The sequence below is a fragment of the Berghia stephanieae genome, chromosome 2, assembly GCF_034508935.2.
Source record: "Berghia stephanieae isolate SIO BIC M18660-M18661 chromosome 2, UCSD_Bste_1.3, whole genome shotgun sequence".
NCBI classification, from domain to species: Eukaryota; Metazoa; Mollusca; class Gastropoda; order Nudibranchia; family Aeolidiidae; genus Berghia; species Berghia stephanieae.
The window spans coordinates 91,365,507-91,391,102 of NC_088361.1; the positions used below are offsets into that span (position 1 = coordinate 91,365,507).

At 33.6% G+C, this 25,596-nt stretch overlaps 1 protein-coding gene across 2 annotated transcripts; it reads right to left on the bottom strand.

Moving 5' to 3' along the window:
- Positions 1-3,968: 3,968 nt before the first annotated feature.
- LOC144965830 (uncharacterized) lies at positions 3,969-25,282 on the bottom strand. 2 transcript variants are annotated; one of them, XM_078901597.1, is made up of 15 exons: positions 25,201-25,282; positions 24,222-24,483; positions 23,357-23,641; positions 22,784-22,898; positions 22,274-22,489; positions 21,530-21,658; positions 19,728-20,005; positions 18,904-18,974; positions 18,103-18,327; positions 16,081-16,271; positions 15,619-15,674; positions 13,929-13,981; positions 12,200-12,321; positions 9,413-9,551; positions 3,969-6,995 (listed from the first exon to the last, which is right to left on the bottom strand). In XM_078901597.1, exons 2-15 carry the CDS (start codon positions 24,462-24,464, stop codon positions 6,890-6,892), a joined length of 2,229 nt encoding a protein of 742 aa, XP_078757723.1. In that variant the 5' UTR covers positions 24,465-24,483; positions 25,201-25,282; the 3' UTR covers positions 3,969-6,889. The 2 variants fall into 2 exon arrangements, with proteins under 2 accessions (XP_078757723.1, XP_078757722.1); XM_078901596.1 differs by having other exon boundaries at positions 12,062-12,321.
- Positions 25,283-25,596: the final 314 nt, after the last annotated feature.

Below are 25,596 nucleotides of genomic sequence, written 5' to 3' on the forward strand. Positions count from 1 at the left end.
ATGTTTGATGCAATGAAAATATTCATGGTTCATTTGTAATTGATTAATTGTTTAATTAATTTATAAAAACAGTTCAACTCCAACAAAAGGTCAAACAGTAGAGTCTCACACTCATAGACCCGTGCTTGTCTTAACACTCTCCATACCAATCAGTTTCCGAATTTTTCCCGAAATGGCATAAGGATAAGTTCATTCTATTCATGTTTTTGTTCAGCAAAACAAGCTGTACAACACAGCATTAAGTACTCGTATACTTTTTAAAATTTTAATTTTTGATTACAAAATAAATCTGTATGAGAAAAAAATTGGTTGCAACATAACGAGTGTGACGATTTTCTGGTAGTTGTTAAGGGGAAGCTTAATAAGAGAAAGGTTTACAAAATCCTGTAAAATGCTCTGATAAATGTCCCAATATTTGAATGCAATGAAACAGAGCACGCACAGTTCAAATGCAACTTGAATTTTCTGTTTAATCCACTTCTTTTCTTTGTATTTTTTGTCTTGTTTTTATAAATACATATATATATATATATATATATATATATATATATATATATATATATATATATATATATATATATATATATATATATATATGTATATATATATATATATATATATATATTGTTTATTTATGACCAATTCACATAGTTATTAGCCTAAGCAGCTGTATTACAAACTGAGACAGGAGGCTGGTAAAGGTCTTCAATTTATTTCAGTGATCCACCATTTCAATCTAGGTTACAACTAGTGCTGACAATTGAATTGAAATCTGATTGAGTATTACGGTAAATGAATGCCTTAATGTGAGTGAAGAAGAAAAAAAATTGACAATATAAAAAAAAAAGAAAGAACTGTGAAATTCTGACCATCTTGATTTTGAATTTAATTTTCAGCATCTGATTTGTCTTGAAATATCACATTGAGTCCACGTTGGATTTATCATTATGTTTGTAACAAGTAATGGAAAAAATGAACAAAATACCAAACACGGAATGTTTCATTCTTTAGCCTATATAAAAAACCATTAATACATCGCTAAAATCCAGATAGACGTCTGAGAAGTTATTGGCACATCTTGTCCACAAGTAACAGGGGATAATGAAATCTTGAAGTGAATGCTCTACCAACTGAGCTATTAGCTCCTCCCAAGACTCCCAACCTCTCTTAAGTGAGCTATTGAATTTTTTTTTTTCTCTCAGTCTTTGGGTTTATTCATTGTGAATGCAGGTGACATGACTTATTTTTGGATACTCTTTACAGCTGTTCAGAGTGCCATTTGTAGATATTTTCTATATTATACCTTGTCATAATAGCGTTTTTTCTCATAGATTTATATACTACTTGCATTAAATCAATTGGACCCAAGAATTATGTGCGTACTTTACTTATATCCCTTTAATGTATTTGTTCACTGTGTTGAAAATATGTAGAATTTACCTTTTACATTTAAAGTCAGCAGAATATTTCTATATAGGAATAGTGCAATATTTTTAATAAAGTCGTTTGTATTTTTTATTCTTTCAACGTACACGTCTTGACTTTTTTTCCTTTCACTTCTTATCTCTTGATAGTGACGTAGTGGTGACGTCATGGCACAATCACATATTTGTATACTTAAATCAATGATGTCTTTTGTTTATTTATTTATAAGTGACCAATCATATGAAAAAGGTAATATGTCAGGATAAACGTAATGCATAAAAGTGAATTTTAAGCTAAATTTATAAAACATGGCTTAAAATAAATTCCCTCATTGAGGAGAATGTATTTTGTGTTTTCAACTTTTTAAAAATTACATTGTTTTACCTCAAACTCAATTTTCTTGACTGACTCAACCAACCCGAGCCCTCTCTAACTACGTGCTGTCCCCTCTCTCTCTCTCTCTAGAGACTTTTGGTATTTGTTTTTAATTTAAAAAAAAAGAAATATAAATATAAAAGAACATTTGTATGTAAGTATATATTTTTTATTCAACTACCCACTAACATGAACTGATTAAAAATACTAGCTCTAGTAATATGTATATAATTTGCCTTTAAAAGATATAAATAATGAAGGGGTAAATTTAACCATTGTCAAATAACAAGATACAGTAGTTGGTGTTAGGGTTGAGGGAGTTAATCATTCTGACATATACCGGATCAACCTGATGGGTCATATATATTTATTATTTATTTCATTGTACAACAATATTGTTTTATCACAATGTTATAATAAACTAAATTTCATGTCTTTCTTGGTTTTTCTTGCTTTTGTTGTTTAACTTAGTTACTAAGCAATATCTGGGTGGGGTTCCCGACCTCCCATAGTGGGCAGGGAGGTACTTGCTGTGTCTCATATCCCCCTATATCTGTTTTCCAATTGCTTTCTGTCTTTGTCTTGGAATGATATTACTTGGTTTTGTTCTGGTCCTGGCCGGAGTCCTTGGCTGGGAGAGGAAACAGTCAAATTTATAGTTATTGTTTTGAGAGATGATATTTTTTTCCTTGAAAATCATCTCTCTGTTATGTGTTGGTATATTTGTTATTTTGAATGTAAAGTGTGAGTATGAAGTGATACTAGTAGTAGTAGGATTGGTAGTAGTAATAGTAATAGTGAACGTAAACCTGACCCATTATATAGAGCAATATCCAATAAACGAGTTCAAATCCCTTTGCAAGGGGTTCCCAGCCAACAGCATACTTGTATGACGAGGCATGACACCTTTACAGCGATGTTACAATTTTATATTTTGACAGAGACAACAGTGTTAATGAATATGTACTCATTTTACACCTAAGTATGGTGAAAGAGTTTCAATAAAGTGTTTTTCTGAGAACTCAACTTTATGTCGCTCAGTGCAGGACTTGAACTCGGGATCTTGCCTTCGTTCTGACAGGAATACTTAGCTGAGAGGGAAGCAGACAAATATATAGTTCCTTTTTTTCTTATTTTTTTTTTTTTTTAGAGATGATTTTTTTTTTCTCCTACAAAATCATCACTCTGATATGCACTGTTATAGTTTTAAGTTTTGAATACATTTTATTTTGTAATCATTAAAGTATATCCTTTAGAGCACAACCCTTTGCTTGTGCCTAGATGGGACTTATAAGTAATTTCAATCTAGCACATTGGTAATTTGCTCATGATATCTTCTGTTCCTTATTTGAACCAGTCCCCTTTGTCTTACTTTTTCTTCAGTGCTTCTAACTTTAGATCAACAACATTTCTCTCATCATTTTCCTTTTCACTGGTGCTGAAATTATAGTGTCGCACTAAAAAATGATGAAAAAGGTCCAAGCTGGTAACAGTGGAACTTGGATACAACGGGGATAGTGCGACTAGCAAAAAATATCCATTGTAGCAGAGTCGTGCTATATCCATGCATACGGAATTTGAAGCGAAGCAATTTTGAGGGAAATTTTTAAAGTGAATCACGATAGCAATCTACAATGCTGTGATGCCTTCACCAACGAAGAGTTGATTGAACACGCACAGAGAAAGAACTCTGAACCCTCTGAAAAAGTTTGTACATCAGATTAGCAGTCAAGTGGCTGCTGAAGAAACCCAAAATAGATGTCAAACAAGCCTCCTTGATTACTATGGCTTAAAACATGAAGAAAAAAAACGAAGAAGACACAAAACATAAAAAAAAGAGTTGAATCCAACCAATACAGCTTCCATGAGAAGTTGTTTTGCCAGTCACAAGTCTGGATAAATGCAGAGGAGACAATGGTAAATCTGAAAAATTGCTCAATTTCATGGCCGCCGCTTAATCAGGATGCTGCTTAATTGGGACGATTTGTCGGGAACCGAGCTGTCCCAATAAACTGGCTTAGCTTGTATTTGTATCTTTTTCCAGGGTCCAACTTTGTTCTGCCAAAACAACTCAAACTTAGGACCTTATGGTCAGAAGTCGATTGTCATCCACAAGACCACATGCCCCATAAGATGTTTAAAAACCAATAAAACAGCAGACATTTCAATTGAAAGAAATCAAATATTTATATCATAAAAGGCTAAAATAGTTTATTTCTATTATCACAGGTTCTGTTTTGATTTAAAAATCTTAATGCTTAAAAAAAATTGCAAACATTTAAAGCATGAATGCATTATGTACCCTCAGGCACTATATAAGACAGGTAAAGAGAGCAGGAAATTTATAATGGAAGCTACGAGTGAAAAAGTCATTGTAAACAAATGCACAAAATCAATATTGTCTTTCAAAAACAGGAGTTTGAAGGATGCAAGGGTTCAACTCAGAACCTGACTTTATGAAAGTAACATTTTGTTTCTAACCCTCTCAAAATGTTATTATGTGAGTGTGAACGATTAGCTGAAACTTGAATTTTAAGTTTAAACTATGAATATTGAATGGGATTCTAATAGCTTTGTTGGCAGCATACTCGCTTCACATGCAAAGGGAGCGTGATTGATCCCGGGTACAATAAAGAATTTTTTTCTGACTCCCTATCAACCCAACAGTGATTGGGTAGCTGATTCTGTTGGATCAGGTGGAAAATACTTTGCGATAGAAATTGGGATAAACTCCTGCTCCATGAGTCTCATTGCTCTGGTGGACTCCTTTATTAACTTTGAGTAAAATTATTGAAATCAACAATAAGTGTCTTGTCACGAGCTGCAGAGAGCTAATTTTTTGTGATAATAGATCATGACTTAAAATTCAATTTTCAGCATTATATTCATTCTAAATTAATATCGATTTGAGATGGTTGGTCTCAAATATCTCCCAAGAAAATGGAAATTTTAAGAAACTTCAGCAAGTTACTGATTTAAGCATCAATATGTATTATTAAATGCAAATTGGCTAGAGGCATCGAATTAAGCAGGAAAACATTTAAACAGTCCATGTGTAGTTCATAACAAAATCTGTCGTTTTTTTTTTTTTTACTAATCTATATAACTAGCGATCTACATTATGGTCATTGCTATGTATTTCCTCTATAACATGTACACAAGTTAAGAATCTTAAAGGCCTGTTCTGTATAGCTTTGTTAGTACAGGGGAATCCTGAAAAATCCAACACCGCCATGCCAGAAAGATTGGTTGACCTTATCCATTATCCATGGAACACACCAGATAGAGAACAGAAAATTTAGAACCAACAAGAGGTGTTGACTTTAAGCAGACGTTGACTTAATACAGATTCCACTGTAATTGTATGATTATGTCTCATCCCTCCCAGGCTCTTAAAACACATTTAACACTAATAATTAAATATGCATATAATTTATGATAGTGAGTCGCTTAACTTTAAAGCGTGTCTAAGCACTAATGAGACAGTCATCACAATTGGACTAAAATTTAACCATCATTATTATAATAAGCTTATATTAATGTATTCATCTAAAGCACCTTAAGGAAGTCATAAGACATCACATACATTTAATCCAAGACAAATGATGAAATCAGTCTGGAAATAAAGAATATCATGAATGATATATTCCCATTCGTTTGGAAACATTTAAAAAGCTTCAGATACAAAAAATTCAACTTGGGAGTAAGATGAAAAAAATAATGACCATGGTCCAATGAGCGTCGACGAATTTCGCCCTTTCATAATAAAGCATTTTCATTGGGTAGTTTTATAGACCTGACGTGTCTGGTTGAAGACTGGTCTTGACCTAAAATTAGAAAACCACGTTGAAATGTGTGCATCCAAAGCCTTCGATTTGAAAAAAAATGCCACGAAGAAAGCTAATTTTATACTGGGGTCTTGGACAGTACGTGGATATCTGTGAAAGTGAAAGGAGAGGATGGTATGGAAAAGACAATACAAGACAAGAATATTAGGCGACTTGTGATTTACAGCCTTCACGGGATGGACGGAATTCAACAGCATGTTATCCTTTATTCTTCTATAAGCTCTCAATTAATTGAGTCCATTCAACATTAACAATATTCAAAATAATTTGAAAAATAAATATACTAGTTTTAAAATTCTATATTAATTTTAAACAGTACAAAAACTAGTCATTCTATATCATAAACAATATAAAAATACAATTAATGTAGGTAAACTTGAAGAAAATTTTAAAACTACCATAATAATTGACTGTATATGAAATATATTAGCTAAAATGTCATAAATTTTTTTTTTTCCAAGAAAATGATTACAGGAAATACAAAGTAATAGAATTTTTAAAAAGTCTTGTACAGAAGTCTGAATTTCCGACCTACATAGCTTTGTGTTTAGCTAATCATGTAAACAAAAACAAATCGGTAATAAATCTTTCTTATAAATGTAAATAACATATTGCATAGCAGCATTAATGCCATTTAAAAAATAGTAGACGACTCTTTCAATCACATTTTATGCAAAGTGTTTCCTTTTCATCAAAAATATTAATTGAAAAGTGTATAAAGGGATGCGTAAAAAGATTAATCTGAAAATGACCACAACCAAACACAAAAGTTAAAATGTTACTTCAATGTAAATAAGCCGCTATATTTAACCCCAATGGTATTTTTTATGAGCTTTAATCAAATTTATAAAGACATTTCATTTGTCAGCTAAAATCACACTTCATCATTGTCTTGACGTAACCAAGCTGCAAGCAGCAACATTTGCATAACCTTAGAGGTAAAGGCATCATAGTGGTATCTATCGTCTAAATATAATGGAACAAGGCAATGAAACATTTCTGCCATACTCTGGAAAAAAATGGCCAAAACAACTTGTCCTTCAAATATCGATCTAGTAAAATGACTCTCATTTTGTCAACAACAAAAAACAACTCTCACACATGGTACTTTGCGAGTTTGAGAGTTTTTAACAAAATGAGTGTCTTTTTGATATTTGAAAGACGAATTTTCTGCCAAAATTTTAAATATGTGTTCTTCCAGAGTATCACAGATTTGTGTATTGTTTTTTTGTTTTTTTTTTTCACATGACAATACAATGTTTGGATTTTTTCTCATCTCCTGCCTCATCATCTACCTCCTGTCTTTGTCTGTTTGCTGATTGGAATTCTCTGTACATCAATGCGTCCCTGTGGATGAAAGGGATACATAAGGATAAAACAGTATTGGAAAAGAAAATGTGTGTCACAGTGGTGTAGATGTATGGCTCTGCACTTGAAATCTAACTCAAATTTGCCCCCACTGTATCGATCTGGTAATATATCGGAATGAATTAGACACAGAAAATTAGGTGTTAAAATAATGAAATTAGGACGTTTAAGTTTTTTGGAGTTGAAAAATCAACTCTCACTCTCCTCAATGATGGCAATTATTTTCACTCAAATTTTTAAACCTACTACGCTTACTTAAATTTCAATTTTAAGCATCAGTTTTGTCACAACATATTTGTAGTACCGTTTTCAGACGACTGGTAACAAATTAGATAAAAAGGTTGAAGCTGGTAATTACCCACATAGACAGTTTAGTAGTACGTCCTTAAGAAAGGCGATTTGTACAAATTCTCCTCGTCCCATTGAACATGGATATGAAATTTGGATGTCCAGTTGATGTTAAGTAGCATGCAATCTCTTTGCCCATAAAACTATATTAACATCTTACATACTGCATGTCTCGTCCTTTATATTTGATGTTGTTAATAGAATTGAAAAGCACTTACGGTGGATAGGCAGTATATAGATAAATAAATCTTATTCTTATGAATCATGACCTTGTTCTCAGAGAAATGAATAGTGATCAAAGGTCATTACTAATTCAAATATTTTCATCATCTCAGAAACAAAAATGGCTCATAGTGATGTGCTTTGTGTAGAGGCTAAAAAAGCAAGTGAGTATGAAAAATGAAAGAAAAAAAATGGGAATCTCAATTACAGACTTCAAACTATAATAAGAAATGAAAGGAGTAGGGAAGTGGCAGTATTATGCCTTTTAGATCTTTCAGCTGCCTTTGACACTATTGACCATGACATTTTGTTAAGAAGACTAGAAAATACGTTCGGCATAAAAGGAATTGCCCTTAAATGGTTTACATCATATTTACAGGATCGATGGCAGACTGTCGTGGTGAATGGTGTTCAGTCAGAACAAGTTTTACTAAACTTTGGAGTGCCACAAGGCTCTGTTCTTGGCCCTGTCCTTTTTACTGTATATATGCAGCCCCTTTCTAGTGTGATATCCAGATTCAATCTGAGTTATCATTTTTATGCAGATGATACGCAAATATATGATTCAGCACCCCTTAGTAATTTACAGTTCTTAATACAACGAATTACGAGCTGTTTTAATGAGATTAAATCTTGGATGTACCACAATAAGTTAAAATTAAATGATAGTAAAACTGAGATTTTAATGTGTGGAAGACCGAGTATCCTTAAACAGGCAAATAAATCACTAATTACTCTCGGAAATAGCACAATAGAATTTTCAAATAAAGCAAAAAACCTTGGCGTCATCATTGATAAAGATCTTTCCATGACAAGCCACGTGAATAACACCATACAATCTATGTACATAGAAATAAAAAAAAATAAGCAAAATTCGTAATTTAATACCGAAGCACATAACAGAACTTTTAATTAATTCCTTGGTTTTATCTAAATTGGACTATTGTAACTCCCTTTGGGCGAATTTAACTAAAGACAAAATTAGCAAACTTCAGGTTGCTCAAAATAACGCAGCCAGGCTCATTGTACGCAATAACAAAAAATACCCGTCAGCAACTCTTCTTCTCCGTGAGTTACATTGGCTTCCTGTTGAAAAAAGAGTTGCCTATAAGATTTGTACTGTTGTCTACAAATCCCTGAGCACGAACAGTCCCTCCTATATTAAAGACCTTCTAAACATATATGTCCCCAATAGAAACTTGAGGTCAAGCAATGACCAATCAATCCTTGTCAAACCTAAGCCATTGCGTAAAATAGGTGAACAGTCTTTTCAATTTTCGGCCCCCCACTTTGGAACTCTCTCCCGTCACACGTGAGATGCTCGGATTCGTTGACAACGTTCAAATCTCGCTTAAAGTTTTATCTTTTTACGTCATAATGTTGCAATATTATTTTCATATTTTGTTGTTGTTAAATTGAATTCGTATCACGTTTTCTTCACACTTGTCTCACTGTAATATGTTTTGTTTTATATCACTGTAAAGCGCTTAGAGCCTGTGACAACGGGGTAAAGCGCTATATAAATGCCATTTATTATTATTATTATTAAAAATCTAACTCACCATCTCAAAATGGTATTATGTCGGGATAAACAAGGTGCTGGAAATTCTATTAATAGCCAAAAACATGAGACTTGGGATTAGTTTCACTTCGTAATAGTGGGGAATAAATACTGTTTCTTGCATTGGTAAATACTCAAAATTCGTATTTCTGTTTGTTTCATTCTAAATTCATTTTTTAGGTTTCTATTCATACCGACACAATACCGTATTGTGAAGCTGGGTTTTTAAAATATAAATATACGATTATTTAAGAATGGAGCTTACTTTTCCCCACGAGACATCTTTCCCATCTCCCCATCACTGACTTCATTGCCATCACTGTCTCTATCTGATGGATGAGCTCTTTGACCGCTTGATGGCTGAGAGCGTATTGATTCATAAATGGTGCCATCGTCTTTGGTACCTTATAGAGTAATGGGTAATGTCTGATTTTCATTTGTAATATAATATATGGAAACGTGTGTTTCATGATTAAGCAGCTAGGTAGGAAAAGAGAGAGAGAGAGAGAGAGAGAGAGAGAGAGAGAGAGAGAGAGAGAGAGAGAGAGAGAGAGAGAGAGAGAGAGAGAGAGAAGGAGGAGGGGGGTTGGAAAGGGAAGAGAGAGGGTGGGTTGGGTGGGGTACGGGAATGAGTTTGCACAGTGTACCCTATCATCTGCTATTCTTACTACGTTACACTTTTACCATTATAAGAAGTAAGTATTAATCTATGATAATATCCTTATATAAAGTAACTTAATTGATTTACAAATAATCAATAAACTGTTTCCATGATAGAAAAGCAGTGGTGTGTTATTGAATAATTACTATAATGGAAATAAAAGAAAACAGTGCTGGGAGAAAATAAACAATGACCTTCAATATTGACGTCATGTTGACAAATAGACACTTACAATATGAAAAGATCTGGCCACAATGTTCCAATAAATGGCAAAATCTAAAAACTTATTTTTAAGAATGCTTCTAAAAAAATTTTGTCAACATCAAATCAGCAACTTAAAAATTAATTTAATTTGACAGAAGTTTTTGTATTATAGAGAGTTGAAATACACATGCAATACATTATAATAGCTCAGAATTTTAATTCAGGTACATTATATTTTATCTAAATTTATTTTACCAAGCTACTTTTGTATTCAAATTTATGTATAGTTTTTCCACTGTCGAACCATTGATTGATATAAAGAAGACTATCCTTATAAATCAGGAAATCATTAATAAAATCTAATAAGCTGAATAAAAACTAAATGTTACATGACCTGTTTTTAAAAATTCTGCTTTATTTTATTATTATCTTCTTTAATCTGTTTAAATTTACTTTCGATATATTTTTTTCATGATTCGTAGATGGTTTTTACTGTCATTTTGATATAGTGGTTCAGACCCCCAAAAGTACAATAATTTAATTTAGCTCAGACATCACCTCATTAAATTTGTGTTCTTACATTCTTTGTGGTGCAGAAGGTATCTAATTTACTAAAATGCTTTTAGAATGGTAGAATATGGTCCATAACGATAAAAGTGAAATCAATTTTTAGAAATGTAAAAGCAAACAAGATCAGTTTGAGATATACAACAGAAATAATTGGTACAGCATGTACTGCTTATGATCAGTACTAAGTCGTAGTATGTCTGGCATAATGTTATGATTTAATATTTGCATCGTTCTTAACAACACGTAAAATGGTTATTGTAGGTCAATAAGAAATGGAACGTTTCTCTTTATCTCTTAAAAAAAAAAAAAATTCGCAAGATTTATAGTAATACCAATTACAACCACATATCCTCAACCCTCTACCACTTATTTCAACTGTTGGTTGTGAAATATGTATTCTCTTGATATCTCATGACAGTAAAGATTTAAAAAAAGGCAAAAGTAAAAAAAGGGTTATTTTTTCTCAGATTAAGAAGATCTCTCAGTTTTGTTTCCGAAAATTGAAAAACAATTATTACTGATAAGGATTGATATTGAATATCTTTTATTTCAAATTTCAAATCTTAAACATTGTTCGACACAATTTAAAAATTATTTTTTATTTTAAAAATGCTCGAATCATTTTGTGCTAGACGATATATTTATGCCGGATGTTAGGGTTAATTATGGGATCCCACATAAGAACCTTTTCAATGAGTTGATATAGAGAATGGAATGTTAAATGGTTATATAGGATAGTTATGAGGTGTACTGTTGATATGTGTTGTTTGCTTTTTTTTTTCAAAAATGACTTTAAAATTGTATATATATAATTATGTAATTTTTTATCAAAGCTGGATATATAATGTTGAGAAAATTTTATGAGTTGGATACCAATGATTAATCTTTATCATGCTATATTGTCGTTCAAAATGAATGTAAACTAAAAACGTTAAGTTGTGTTATAAAAGAAATATAAGGGAATTATATGGATTCAAAGATATTTTAATCTTTAAAGTAGTAAAATGAAGAAAGTAAAGATCTCTTACAATAATAGGCAGTTAGACAGAAAAACTTAGTTGTAAAATCTTGACATAAAGATAGCAAATTATATAAATCTAACATTTATTCTCAGACAATTTAAGTCCTCATTTCTGTAAATTCTGTAGAGACAATGTTACATGTCAAGAAGTTCGAATTCTAAATAATGAAGAAAAGATTTGGAATTTTAAAAATTAAATAAAATTGGAGGGCACTTGTGCTTTGGCCTAATATAAAGCGGAGAATAAAACAAATACAACACAGACTGAGAATTGATTTACAAGGGTGGGTTGTTTAGATATAAGTAGCAAACAACAAATAATATCTAGGAACTTGAAAAAAAAAAGGTACAGCCATCAATTCAATATGAAACAATACAAAGATGAAAGCCATGAGCAAGCTATGTATTTGCAGGTGGAGGAAATTGTCCAGCGCAACTACTACGATTTCAGTGCTCACTTGAAGTGGCCATATCTGATGCTGCTGCTGCTGCTGATTTTGATGAACCAGGAAACTGCCCATCTTCATGAAAGAAGTTGACTCCGTCTTTGTCGGACGGTCTTCTAGAAAAACGCTCCGTACTAAATGAAAACCCACCCTCCTCAATAGTTCTCTGCCCACTTGGAGGCTTGTGATCAATGGACTGTGGAGTTTCATATGTCCTCAAACTTTTCTCTGCTGTTGTTGCAGGTGAGTGTTCAGGAACAGGAGGCTTTAACCTAGAATTGAAAATACATATTACATCATTTGAACAATCCATAAAAAATTACATGGCAAAATATCTAACAACTTTTTTTTCTCTGTTATTTTCTTTTTTTTTTTTAATTTAAACAATTCTCATCAAAAACAAGTTTATAAAATAGAAATAATCACTACTCTCTAAAAGAAAGCATGCCATACCAAATACAGATATACGATTGATAGAAATGAATTGGTTTGTTTTTTCTTATCACCAGGAACAAAGTACATCAGTTACAAAAGTTTTTAATCTATATATTACTAAATATATAACCGTGCAGGCCATTTAATCAGAACAGCACCGTTACGTAGAAATCGTTCCAATTAAGCCTCATTCCAATTAACCAATTCCATTAGCCTCAAATATTTCAATCTATCAAGACTATATTTGTCTTTTGCAGTGGCTTTATATTTGTATAAAGTAATACAGAGCATTCTTTACTTTGGTTGTCAAAAATGTTATTTTCCATTCCTCGCTACTTTTAACAACATATATGTGTAGTCATGATGTTAGATGAAAGAAAATATCTTACCCTATCTTATAACACCACATTTACATGGAATTGTCACTACAACCATATCTCAAAAAGAGACCAAAATGAATCAAGGACTTATGAATCCTATTCCACAATAATCCACAACACATTATACAATTTCAATCAACGCTGCATGCCTCGTCAGAAGCAAATAAACCATTGCATCATACCTGTGATCTCATTAATCCTCTGTTGCTCACCAAGACCAACAAATGATTGTGCGGCTATGTGGTCTAGTGATAGGACACTCGCTTTTGGATCGGAAGGTCCTGGGTTCGAGCCTCACTCGACGCATAGTTGAGTCCTTGGAGAAGTCTCTTTACTTACATTCTCTCACTGTACTCGGGTGTAAAATGAGTACCTGGCCGTTAATAGCATTGCCTCTGTCCGAACAAAAATGTAATATCGCCTAACAGATGTCATATCCCCTCCTAAATGTTAAATGTTGCTGTTGGCCAGGGATCCTTTGTAAAGCGCTTTGAGTACGTTTAGTGGATATTGCACTATATAACAGCTCATTAAAATTTCATTAAAAAGCAAATTAAATTACTAAATTATAACAATAATTATTGAATCAAGGGAATGGATGGTGAGGGACTCATTGCCACTGCTAGGTAACACACTTTTTTTTATTCATTTGAAGACATGGGATGGCTCCATTCCTGTTCCTTTCAATGGGAATACTCATGTCTATGATTACTTAGAAAGAAAAAATTCTTAAAACATTTGCTGATGCTCTGGAATTGTTCCAATTAACCGGTAGCCAGTAGAAAATATATAGAAAATATTCCACAAACAGGTTATAGGTTAATTATCTTCTTCCCACCATCCTTCTCTGTCTCTCTCTCAATGCCAACCCTCTTTCTCTTTCCTCCCCCCCCCCCCCCCCCCCCCTCTCTCTCTCTCTGTGTGTGTGTCTCTCTCTCTCTCTCACACACACACACACACACATGCACGCACACACACACACACACACACACACACACGCACATCATAACTATGAAACAAGATGATTCACAATGTTGAAAAGTTGAAAATATGTATGACTTTACCTTTCATTAGTATCAGAATCTTCACTTTCAGATGCATAGGACTCAGTATCAGACTGAAAAGCAGTAACAGAGAAAATGCATTTAATACAGTAAATACAAAATGTGACCCGTCCGTTCAATTTAGTACAATGTCAAGATTAACCAGATCCTGATAAATGAACTTAAAGTTAAAATAATCAAACACAAGAAGTATAAGATTTTCACACTTTAAAGAAAAAAACAATGTTCATTCTACTCAATATAACAGCTAAAATTATCTAAAATCTCCTAATTTATTTTTTCTTTTCACTATGCGGCTATGTGGTCTTGTGGTATGGCACTCGCTTCTGAATCAGAAGGTCCTGGGTTCGAGCCTCGCTCAGCGCATCGTTGAGTCCTTGGAAAAGGCTCTTTACTCACATTCTCTCACCATACTCAGGTGTAAAATGAGTACCTGGCTGTTAACAGCCTCTGTCTGAAAAAAATGTAATATCACCTAACAGGCATCATGTCTCGCTTTACAAATTGCAAGTTGCTGTTGGTCATGTTGGTCAGGGACCCTTTGTAAAGTGCTTTGAACACGTTTAAGGGATATCGCGCTATATAAAAGTTCAATTATTTTTTCTTATCAATTCAATGTTTAACTTTCAAATAATTCTGACTTAATACCACTTACAGATGGTGGGCTACAATTATTTAGAAAAAAAAGATGAATAAATAAAACAGAACATGTAGACTGACCTTGACAAATTTGATAACCTAGATCTATTTTCTCATTGGTTTTTAATGGCACAATATCCGTTTCAAATAAGACAGTTTTCAAATTTTGATATTAATTAATTTTTTAGCTGTTAGTTTATTTAACAAGATAACCATTTGAGAGAGATTCAACTTCAAACTATGGTGTGTCTTTTATCATTATGGTGTATCTTTTATCATTTATCATTATGTTAAAGATATCAAATGGGATTTAATTTTCCCCACTTTAAAAAATATAATAACGTAAAAGACACCATCTTACATTTGAATGAGCTCTCAAAAGGATAAATTCAAGGTTCGCCTTTCATTTTGATGGTGAACAAATTTTCTGATACACTCTCTTCAATGAGTAGAATTATCAGTGAAAATGTAAAATTTAAATTAAGATCGTCTTCCTCTTCTTTATATTTCTATTTTTATGTCTACGTTCATCTATGGAGATTATCACATATGCAAGATTTTTTTGTTGTTGAAAATCTCCTAAGAAAACAGTTAACTTATTAAACCTTGACGTAAAGGACATGCATTATATGAAAGAATCTTTGAAAGAACCATACAGAAATTTAATCAAATCAATGTCTATTTTCAACTAATTAAAAATCACATATTAACCAACACCCCCCCCCCCCCTCTCTCTCTCTCTCTCTCTCTCTCTCTCTCTCTCTCTCTCTCTCTCTCTCTTTCCTCTCTCCTTCTCTCTCTCCTCTCTCTCTCTCTCTCCTCTCTCTCTCTCTCTCTCTCTCTCTCTCTCTCTCTCTCTCCTCTTTTCTCTCTCTCTCTCTCTCTCTCTCTCTCTCTCTCTCTCTCTCTCTCTCTCTCTCTCTCTCTCTCTCTCTCTCTCTCTCTCTCTCTCTCTCTCTCTCTCTCTCAATGCTAATTTGATTGAACATTGGCTTAATATCGGTTATTACGTAAAGCATATGAAAAAGATGACGTGATGAGAGATTTGTACCTCATGTACATCAGCTGTCACTACTTGTTTTGAAGATCTGCCAAGATCCTTATCATCTGAAACATAATTTGTTAAAAATGATTGATTAATGGGTTGTATTCTTTTGAGAAAAAAATGGTTCTATTTTCATTTTTAAACATTTTGCAAGCAATTTACGATTATGGAACAAGATAATTGCTGATATCAAGCTTTAAAGCAATATTGAGACTTTTAAAGATGCAATACAGGCTATCATGAAAGTACATACTTTTTTTTTCTTTTTGTCTTGATGCACATTAAAACTATTATTCAGTCTTACTAAATCAGTCGTTTTATTTGAAGAACGGACTATAAAACAACGGTGTCCATGCTCTTTATGTATGAATCAAAATTGGTGTGGTTTTTCTGTCTCTATTCACAGCCATATATAAGGAAATATTTAAAACATTTAAAAATCAAACAAACGACAAATTGTGCACATACCTCCTGTCAACTGTTGCTGCATCAATCTTTTAACTGCCACTTCATCATCACTATCATCATCGTTTTCCTCTCCAGCATCAAGCTGCTCTACAGACCCATTGTTTTCACTGTTGGTCTCAGAACCCAAGAGGCATCGGCTGGAGTTTCTAGGTAGATAAGAGTCAGGAGGTCTTGCACCCTGGACTTTGATACTGAATATATTTATCGGATGTGAGACAAGAAATAAATGGAAAAGTTTAATAGCCTTTAGCAGCCAGACTACAAATGATGCGAATCTGAAATTTTGTCACATTCAAAACCATGTATTGAAATCTAAATACACAATTTTTCAGGACAATTTGTTGAAAATAAATTATTCATTCCACGATTATTTTAATATAAATTCTATATAATTCTAAAATTTTATGTAATTTGTCGATCCCCATATTTGCATTGTGACTGTGCATAGCCCTTTTCCATGATTTAGTTGATTTTCCAATGTCTTGAATGGTGATTAGATCCCATGCATTTTAAATTCTCTTTTAATTCTGTGTTAAATGTTGTGCAGCCCTTATAGCCCATGTTGGACATCATTGACCAATGTAGTAGTCCACTGGATTCAAGATGACTCACCAGAGGCAATTCATTAGAAATAAATCGAATATAATTTCTGCTTTGTATTGAATATTATGTAAACATTTTTTAGAAGAAAATTTAATCAGGACTTTATCCTGATGCTAAAAACAAGATTTTTGATATCGTGATTTTTGAACAATTTTGGTATAATCGGCATAGTTTCTTAACCAATACAGGTACAGTGCAACCTCTGGATAATGACACCCCTGAATAGCGACAACCCCTGGATAGCGACATTGACCTCTGGTCCTGCTTTTTTTATTAGTAATGAAAATACCCAAATAGCGACATACGTTTTAATAAAACCCCTGTTTAGCGACATTGTTATAACAATAATAGGCAGTTAGTACTGATGCTTGGTAACCGACCATCGTCATCTCGTACTCTTAACTTATAATAAAAAAAACCTTTTCCTCCCTCCCAATGAGATCGCTTTGTTACCGACCAATCAGAACACATGTTTACTACACTCTGTGGAACCAGCGCTAGTTCATATGGAACCACAGCAAAATAAGTTTATCAGTGGACAGAACTCTCAAGGGTCCATTAACCTTCCATGTAAGCTACCTGTCTAAGGTCATTGGAGGTTAAATCATATCAGGCAATGCCGTGTCCAAGGGGGGCACTTATGGATATTTATTGTCTTACGGTATGTTGATTGACAATACACATTGGACAGTTAAAGCGTAACTGGTAGACCCTTTGTTAACAGGAGAAATACACATTCTAACGTTTTTGAGACATGATTTCTCTCAGGCACTGTAATCACGGGCCTCAACATGCCCCCTTTTGCCGCCATCTTGAAAACCAAGAATAACGACACCCCTGGATAACGACATCATTTTCCGGTCCCGAGCAATGGCGTTATCCAGGGGTTGCACATTTTTAAAAACTCGGCAAGTATTAGCTTAAGGTCTTTGTCTTGCTTATTGTAATTTTTTTAATGTTTCTTATTCATATTAAAACAGTGTCATACTTTTTTTTCTTCCTTTTTTGTTCGTATTTCTATAAATAACTTTTTGAATCTGTGCATCAATATGAATGCAATGTGTTTTATCTAAAAAATAAAAATTGATAAAAATTTTAAAAAAATGTTTTGATTTTGATACTCATTTATTCTTCTTTTCAATATTTAATGAAAACGAAAAAAATCGTTCAACATTATAATTTCGAAAATAATACAAAAAAAGTGGTTCCAGGTGGAGGAGGAACCATTCAGGTCAATGTCATTCTAAAAATTTCAGTTTTTCATTGTATGTTTTCTGTTTATTTGTTAAGGAGTAGTAAATTTGTTTCTAAAATAAATGCATAATGTGAAATTAAAAAACGTATAAAAACAAAAACAATTTTTATTAATGAAAAAAAATATTAAAAAACAAAATGGCCAACTAATTCAATAAAACTTACCTGCTTTCTCTCTCAATCCTCATTTCACTTTTCGGTTTTGTGTCTGTTTCATCATTTGATTCGTCACTTTCGTTCTCTGTGGAATCGTCACTGCTACCCCCAGAAGAATCCTCTTCATCCTCTGTGCCATCATGTTCTGACACGACTTCATTCAAACCAGGATCTAAACCCAAGGCAACTTTCTGAAATTTTTGAAGGGTCCCAGATCTTCTGACTTTGAGATATCTGGATTGGAACAAAAGATTCATTGGTTGAGAGATGTATCAGTTAAATAAAAGGAATAATTACAATAACATACTCTTTCAATAATTATTGTTAAATTGTCCAAAACTAAAGGATTAATCCTGTTATATTTCTTATTTTGTTAAAATGGCAATGTGGTCTTGTGATATGACACACACTTTTGGATCGGAGGGTCCTGGGTTCGAGCCTCACTCGGTGCATAGTTGAGTTCTTGGAAAAGACTCTTTACTCACATTCTCTCACTGTACTCAAGTGTAAAATGAGTACCTGAAAATGAGTTAACAGCATTGTCTCTGTCTAAAAATCGTAATATCACCCAGCAGACGTTCTATATGTTGCTTCTATTCTGGTCAGGGACCCTTTGTAAAGCGCTTAGAGCATGTTTAGTGGATGTTGCGCTGTATAAAAATAAATCATGATACTGTGGAGCAAATGGTGCATAGAACAAAATGTTAAGCGAATAGTGTAAAAACTTCTGTTTTTATTTCAAAATAATGAAAAGAAAAAAAAAACCCGATATAAATGCACCAATCAAAGAATTTATTTAAAATCACACACCTAACTTGACTTCCTTTGCGAATAACTCTAATGTCCCCTGAATTCATATGTGACGCCAATGATTGAAGATCCTGAAAAATAAGAGAAATAATGTTTTTAAAAAGCTACATTTCTGATTGCCTCAGTATTTGTTTGTCATTAAACGTCAATTTGAGCCAAAAAGCTCAGAGGAACAACTTACAACAAAGGTCAAGACTGTTCCATGTTTTCATGAAACAGGCATTGACAATTTCTAGATTTACAATAAACAATTACAATTAGACTCCATATACAATTTTTATGTACAGTTATGCCATCTTGGGGCATGACACTCATCTTCAGATCAGAAGGTCCAAGGTTCCAGTCCTGCTCTGAGCGGTGATTTGTTGAGTTCTTGGAAAAGAAAAGGCTCTTTACTCACATTCTCTCACAATACTCAAGTATAAAACGATTACCTGGCCATCAACAGCACTATCTCTGTCGAAAAAGAAAAATTGTAATATCACCAGACATGCGTCATGTCTCTTCCTACATGTGAAGCAACACTGTTGGCTAGGCACACCCTGTAAAGCGTTTTGAGCATGTTTAGTGGATATTGCTCTAAACAATTGACCATTGTATTACAATGATAGCTCCAATTACATTGGTTGAGGAGTTTTTTACTTATTCTTATATCATAAAGATTTGAATTTGAGCTGTTGTTGTGAATTTATTATATCATACAAATAAACAAGAAAGGAGTTAACTTTAACAGTAATAAAATGCTAGAAATGAACTCAATTCCATTTAATAAGCCAACGAAAAAAATTTAAAAATTGGCATGAATCCTTGGAATCTTGCGTTACCTTGTAGTTGACATTCTCTGCTTTACTGCTAGCCCGCCTTACAAGACGGTCCATATTTTTCTTGACAGGAGACACCGGTCTTGGTGGTGCTTGTGCCTTGATAATGCTCTTCAACTTTGTAATAAGTCTCTCATGGACTGATGGATCAGCTGTTTCAGGGGACTGAGACAGGACAGCAATTGCTTGTTGATAATACTGTTCTGACTTTTTAAAGGATTTTTTGTGGAATGCAACACTGGCCAAAGCCTCGAGGTTCTGCCATTCAGTTTTGCGGTCTCCTGAATACAAAATTCAATCGGATTATTATTTTGACAAGTTTGCTTCAAACCAAAAAACAAAAGAAGCAAAAACAAGAGGAAATAAGAATTAATACCGTAAAGCAAAAAAAACAAAAACAAAAAGAACAAAAACAAAAATAAAGCAATAAGTATTGAATACATCGACTGGGTGGGAAAAAGATATAAAACTAACTGAATGATAGTTTAAGTAATTTGAAAGAAGGCAAGGGCTATAGCCCAAAACATGTCGATTCCTGACTACCTCTGTCTTCATTGAAGCTCTCATATTATTTTTTAAAAAAACCAATTCTACAATTTCCAGATTCAAAAATTCTATGATACTTATAGCATTGTATATCTTATCCCTTTTCATTCACTCGCTTGTTATAATCATTGAATCATGCAAGTAATGTTAGTAAAATTAAACTAAATGAAAATGTGAAGCACTGTGTCAATTTGGTATTACGTCGGACTAAACTGGATAGAGAGAATGAAGCTTTATGTCAAAGCAATCAGAGTAAGGGAATTTGAGTTTTTGTTAAAGGTTGAGAAACAAAATTCACCATCCTCATTGAAGGCATTTATTATTACTCAGATTTTAAAACATAGGGTTAAAGTGCATTTATCTGGTTATATTGAGTGTTTATAACCAAATAAATGTGGTTCCATGTTATTATTACAACCCATCTCGCTTTAAAATCATTCAGAAATTTAGAAATTTGTTAAAATTAAGAAAAATGAAGGCAAAATAATTGAATTGAATTGAACTAGAATATTTCTGCTGCCGTCTGCTTTTATTTTGACTTGACCTCATGAGGGTGGGACAAGGCTGAAGTTTCACTTGTTGCCTTTTTCTCTATTGTGTAATTACGTCATCACTTTGACAGTTGAACATAAACGTTTGATTAACGATTCATGATTGTACATTTATGGACTCTTAATGCATGCTTACATCACAAAAGAAATGAGAGACAAAAAAAAAAGATAAGTGTGTAATAATTCAATTTTAAGCATCATCCCCCCCCCCCCCCTCCTCCTCTCCTCCCCTATAATTTTGAGACGATTGGCTGCAAATTCCTCTTTGTGGTCCGGGTCCCTAAACTGAGAGGGTGCGAGAATAGCCCAACACCAAGCCAGCGTGTCGTAAAAGACAACTAATGGTGTGTGACTCCCCCTTTGTGAGTCACCTGTTCCTCCAAGTTGGGGGTCGTCAAAGGGTTAACACCCCTTCCGTAAAAACTCAAATTGTTACAGAAACACAGCCGGACAAATCAAAGAATCCTTTTTTTAGCTTGAGCAACCTAAGAGTTTCTGCAATGACAGAATCTATAAGAATGGAACGAGATAAAAAAGTTAGCTCAAACTAGAAAGGGATGGAAACTGTTTGTCTGTGGCCTGACCCAGAGTGGAAAAGGCAATGATGATGATGATGATGATGATGATGATGATGATGATGATGATGATGATGATGATGATGATGGTCGCAAATGTTATCAAATAATTTTGATTTAAAAATGTTTTTACCACAGTCTCTAGCAGCCTGTAAACCATGAAGGAAACACTCCCCTGCCTTGCCCATGTCCTTCAGCTGACTGTATGCATATCCCATATTTGTAAAACAATGGCCTTGATTGGCTCGCATCCCAAGCTTAGCTGAGGAAATTATTGAGTAAGAAAATTTTCTGAATAACTTGAGAAATCTAAACATCTTAATTATCATTTTAAAGTTATTTTGTCATGGGTGAACATGATAATAATAAAAAGAAATGAAGTGAGTGGAGAAATTCGGAAGAAAACTGAGAATATTATTTTTGTCAGTGATAGGAATCGAATCTGGGACCTGACTGATACTGCACTCTCCTCCTGGCTGTGAGAGGGAAGGTCTGTAATAAAGACCATCCACAACTCACAAAAAAAAAAAAACAATGGTTTCAAAAGTTATGACTGTTTGTTCTCTTTCACAACCACTGGGGATCAAAAGCAGACAAGTACCCAACGCTGCAAGGGTTAAATGAGTATACATGATTAGATTATTCACCATTAAATACTTTTTCGAATCTAAAAAGCTGAAAAATGACAACGTCTTAAAGTTTCAGCCTTTTTTTTTTTGTGGGGGGGGGGGGGGGGGGGGGGGGGGGGGGGGGGGGGGGGGGGGGGGGAGTTTCACACAATATATAAAAGATGTAGGTAGAGCATTTAAGAATGGTCATGATTAAGTTTATCACAGAAAGCAACATTATCATGTTTATCTGATACTTTGATGCTTACCAAACGTTTGGCAAGCTTTCTCATGATAGTTGACAGCATCTTCAAATCGACCCATATAATTATAAATGGCGCCAAGGTTCTGATAAATCACTGAAGCAAGACGGGGGTCACCACTTGGATCTTCAACCAGAGGAAGCGCCTTTTCACTGCACTGAACTGCCTTCTCATATAGTAAAATTTGAGTGTAAGCCACAGACAAGTCACTATACATCTTTGCTGAAATTGAAAATAATTTTCACAAATATCACCAGAATGGAAAAAAAAAACTGATTAAAACGAAAACATGTTAAAAAGAAACATATGTATAAAACACCTTTTCAACCAAATTTAGTTCCTAGTTTCTCAGTTTGCAATTTACATTTTTTTAAAAACAAAAACAAATTGAATAATAATAATAATAAAACAGAAATGATTCGACAAAATGATAATGCTCTGCAAACATAGTTTAACCAAGAGTAAATCGTTTGAACAATTTTTCATTTTTCTCCAACACGATTACACAAAACTTACCAAACGTCAAAGAAGGCGTGTTCTCATCAAGAACTTTTAAGCATTCATCAGCAACCTCTTCAGCTTCTTGTGCTCTTCCCATCTTGAGGAGTAAGTTTGATCTTTCAACCATTGACTAAGGTGGGAAACAAGAGAAGCACTTAAAATATAAAGGTCAATCATTCATAAGTATCACAAATAAGACGAATGAGTGCTGCATGCCACTCTTGAAATTTCTTAATTATGAGGTGAGTGAGACGATTGCTCCACATCATATCAAATGAATCTTCCCATAAGCAGTTTTATAAATTTTCCATTACCTAAATACTTAACAGATTTAAATTATTTTTTGTTTCCAAAAACTGCTGTTATTTTCGCTCACATTGAGATAGTATGAAAATAATTTTAAATGTTCTTTAGCAACACTTATTAAGATACCATTAAGGTCATGTTTACCATAAGGATTGCCTAATATGATGTTTATGTTACATCGACCTTGATAATACATGTTACTAATATCAAAATCAGTCATACATGTAAAAGTAAAATTACCCAATAAAAACTAATGTCTAGAAATTGATGAGCCACACTGACCTGCAATTCTTTCTCTACTTCACCTTGGCTGGAGTGTAGTACAGTCAGTTGCTTCATCATATCATTAGCTTCTGACAGAAGGTTGCTTTCTACACACAATTTGCTTATACGACTTATGGTGTCAGCCTCCATCTTCACATTGTCATGTTCAGCACGGTATTCTTTCAAGGCCATTTCGTAATAATACTTAGATTTGCTAGCATTCTTTAAGCCTTCATATGCCACACCATAATTAAAATACAAATCTCCATTCGATCTCCCATCCCTCTTTCCATCAGGTGGAATCTGTGTAAAAGTAAAATAGATATTAGAATCAATATATATTATTTAATTTCTTACAAATATATGTTCACAAATTATACAAAGCAACCCAGATATAGCATAGTCACTCACTGGAACAGACGGTAGCCTTCATTAACTTATAGTCTGACACTTTCCGATAAGTTACGTTACAATACAAAGCAACGATCACTAAAAGAAAATGAAATAGGGAGTTGTCTTCAGTTGAGCTCAAGGAGACAAATCATCTCTTTGGTTAAACTATGGAATGTAACCCATCGTCCACTTTCTTTTGGTGGTCATTGCCTTTTATTGAGACGTAATTATTTGGGCAGTGTAAAGCTGTGATTAAACGAAGATTATGCACAGTCAGATTTAGTTGAATCCAAATTTTTGCCAAATAAAGGATGCTATCTATAAGTAATGCTTATATTTTTTTAAACCAATAAACCTAGGGGCTTTACGTGTCTTTGATGGATAAAAGTTTTAGTTGGATCTGAGTCCTTTGTATTCGGCTAGCATTGCACTCCAATAGATGACATCAATATTTAATATAAATAAAAACATAAACTTTCCCAATACTCACAGCTTTGTTTAGATATGAAAGACCTTCAATATAGTTTCCTGTCGATATCATCATTGCACCAAGATTAAAGGCACAAGCTCTAAGCATGTACCCATGGCTACTAAGAGTTTGAGCATTTTGATAGGCACTTTTGTAAGCTTCAAGGGCTTTCTCTGGGAAACCTTGTTGCAGCCTCAAAGTACCAAGCTTGGAGCATCTTTCCACTTCCATGGCCGCAACACTCTTGGACTTATCCAGAGTCATTGTGAAAATGATGGGCGATCTTAAAAGAGAAAATAGATTTTCAGGAAAATGTATCTAAAAACAAATAATAGTTTCAAGCATGCCATTTTTGATTATTCACGCATAACATAGAAAAATATAAGCTCAATTTACATTCCATCAAGCCTTGTCTTCTCAGTTTGGTATTTGAAAAGATGATCAGACTCAACTGCTTCAAAAATATCACAGAGAATACAATTAGAAACAGGCGTGGGCTAAGAAAATTAGCTGACAAGACGAAATTACATTGGTAATGAGTGATAAGAGTGCCGAAAAGTCACTATCTAGATAGATCACACAACTCAAAAATTTTACAAGGACAAATGGAGGAGGAGCAAAGAATCCCTGGACTTGGATTGAATAAGAAACTTTAAAAATGCTCTTTCTGTGGTCAGATTCATAGTAATGCTTGATAAAGAATTGATTAATCATAACCCGACGTAATTATTTTAAAATTTTCAATAAATATGGTATTCAAAGGTTTGCTTGGAAGGAAGTATGAAGGCCTTTGCCTATACTCTAGACTATAGTCTATCAATGACTACTATGATTATGATCGAGAAAAGCATTTAATAGAGGAGAAAGAAAAAGGCCTAAAACTAAAACATTTCAGTGGCTGCCATGTATATAGAAGATAACAGAGGGAAACGTGACTCGGTAAAATTTTATGATAAAAAAAATTATGGTCGAATTAAATTTGGTTGCATTCCATTTTTACCAGTTCTCAGTGCAAGTCTATGCTCTCTCTGCACCAATATCAACAACATCCGGAAAGGCCAGAAAAGTTATATTGATTTAGCATTTTGATTCCTAGCAACGGACACGTTTTTTTTTCTATAAGAGTGACCTCCCCTTGCCCGCGTTTATTTCTGTGTGTGTGTGTGTGTGTGTGTGTGTGTGTGTGTGTGTGTGTGTGTGTGTGTGTGCCGGGGGGAGGAGGCTTACAGTAATCTTTTGTTTTTGTTTTTTACCTACTGGATGTCTTGATATTTTTTTTTCTTTTGTTTAGGAATACAGATAAAAATATTCCCTAGTTTATTTTTCTGAAATGTTTGCTTCTTTTTTTTTTTCTTTTTTTTTTTTAATTTAAGACCTATGACGACATTATGAAGTC

What these genes read in the sequence shown, in the direction of transcription:
- LOC144965830 (XM_078901596.1), bottom strand. Translation starts at nt 24,464, where the DNA reads ATGACTCTGGATAAGTCCAAGAGTGTTGCGGCCATGGAAGTGGAAAGA. An exon ending in GAAAGCTTGCCAAACGTTTG is followed by an intron (nt 21,659 to 22,273) that starts GTAAGCATCAAA and finishes TAATTTCCTCAG; the next exon opens with CTAAGCTTGGGATGCGAGCC. An exon ending in GATTCTGATACTAATGAAAG is followed by an intron (nt 12,322 to 13,928) that starts GTAAAGTCATAC and finishes TTTCAATTCTAG; the next exon opens with GTTAAAGCCTCCTGTTCCTG.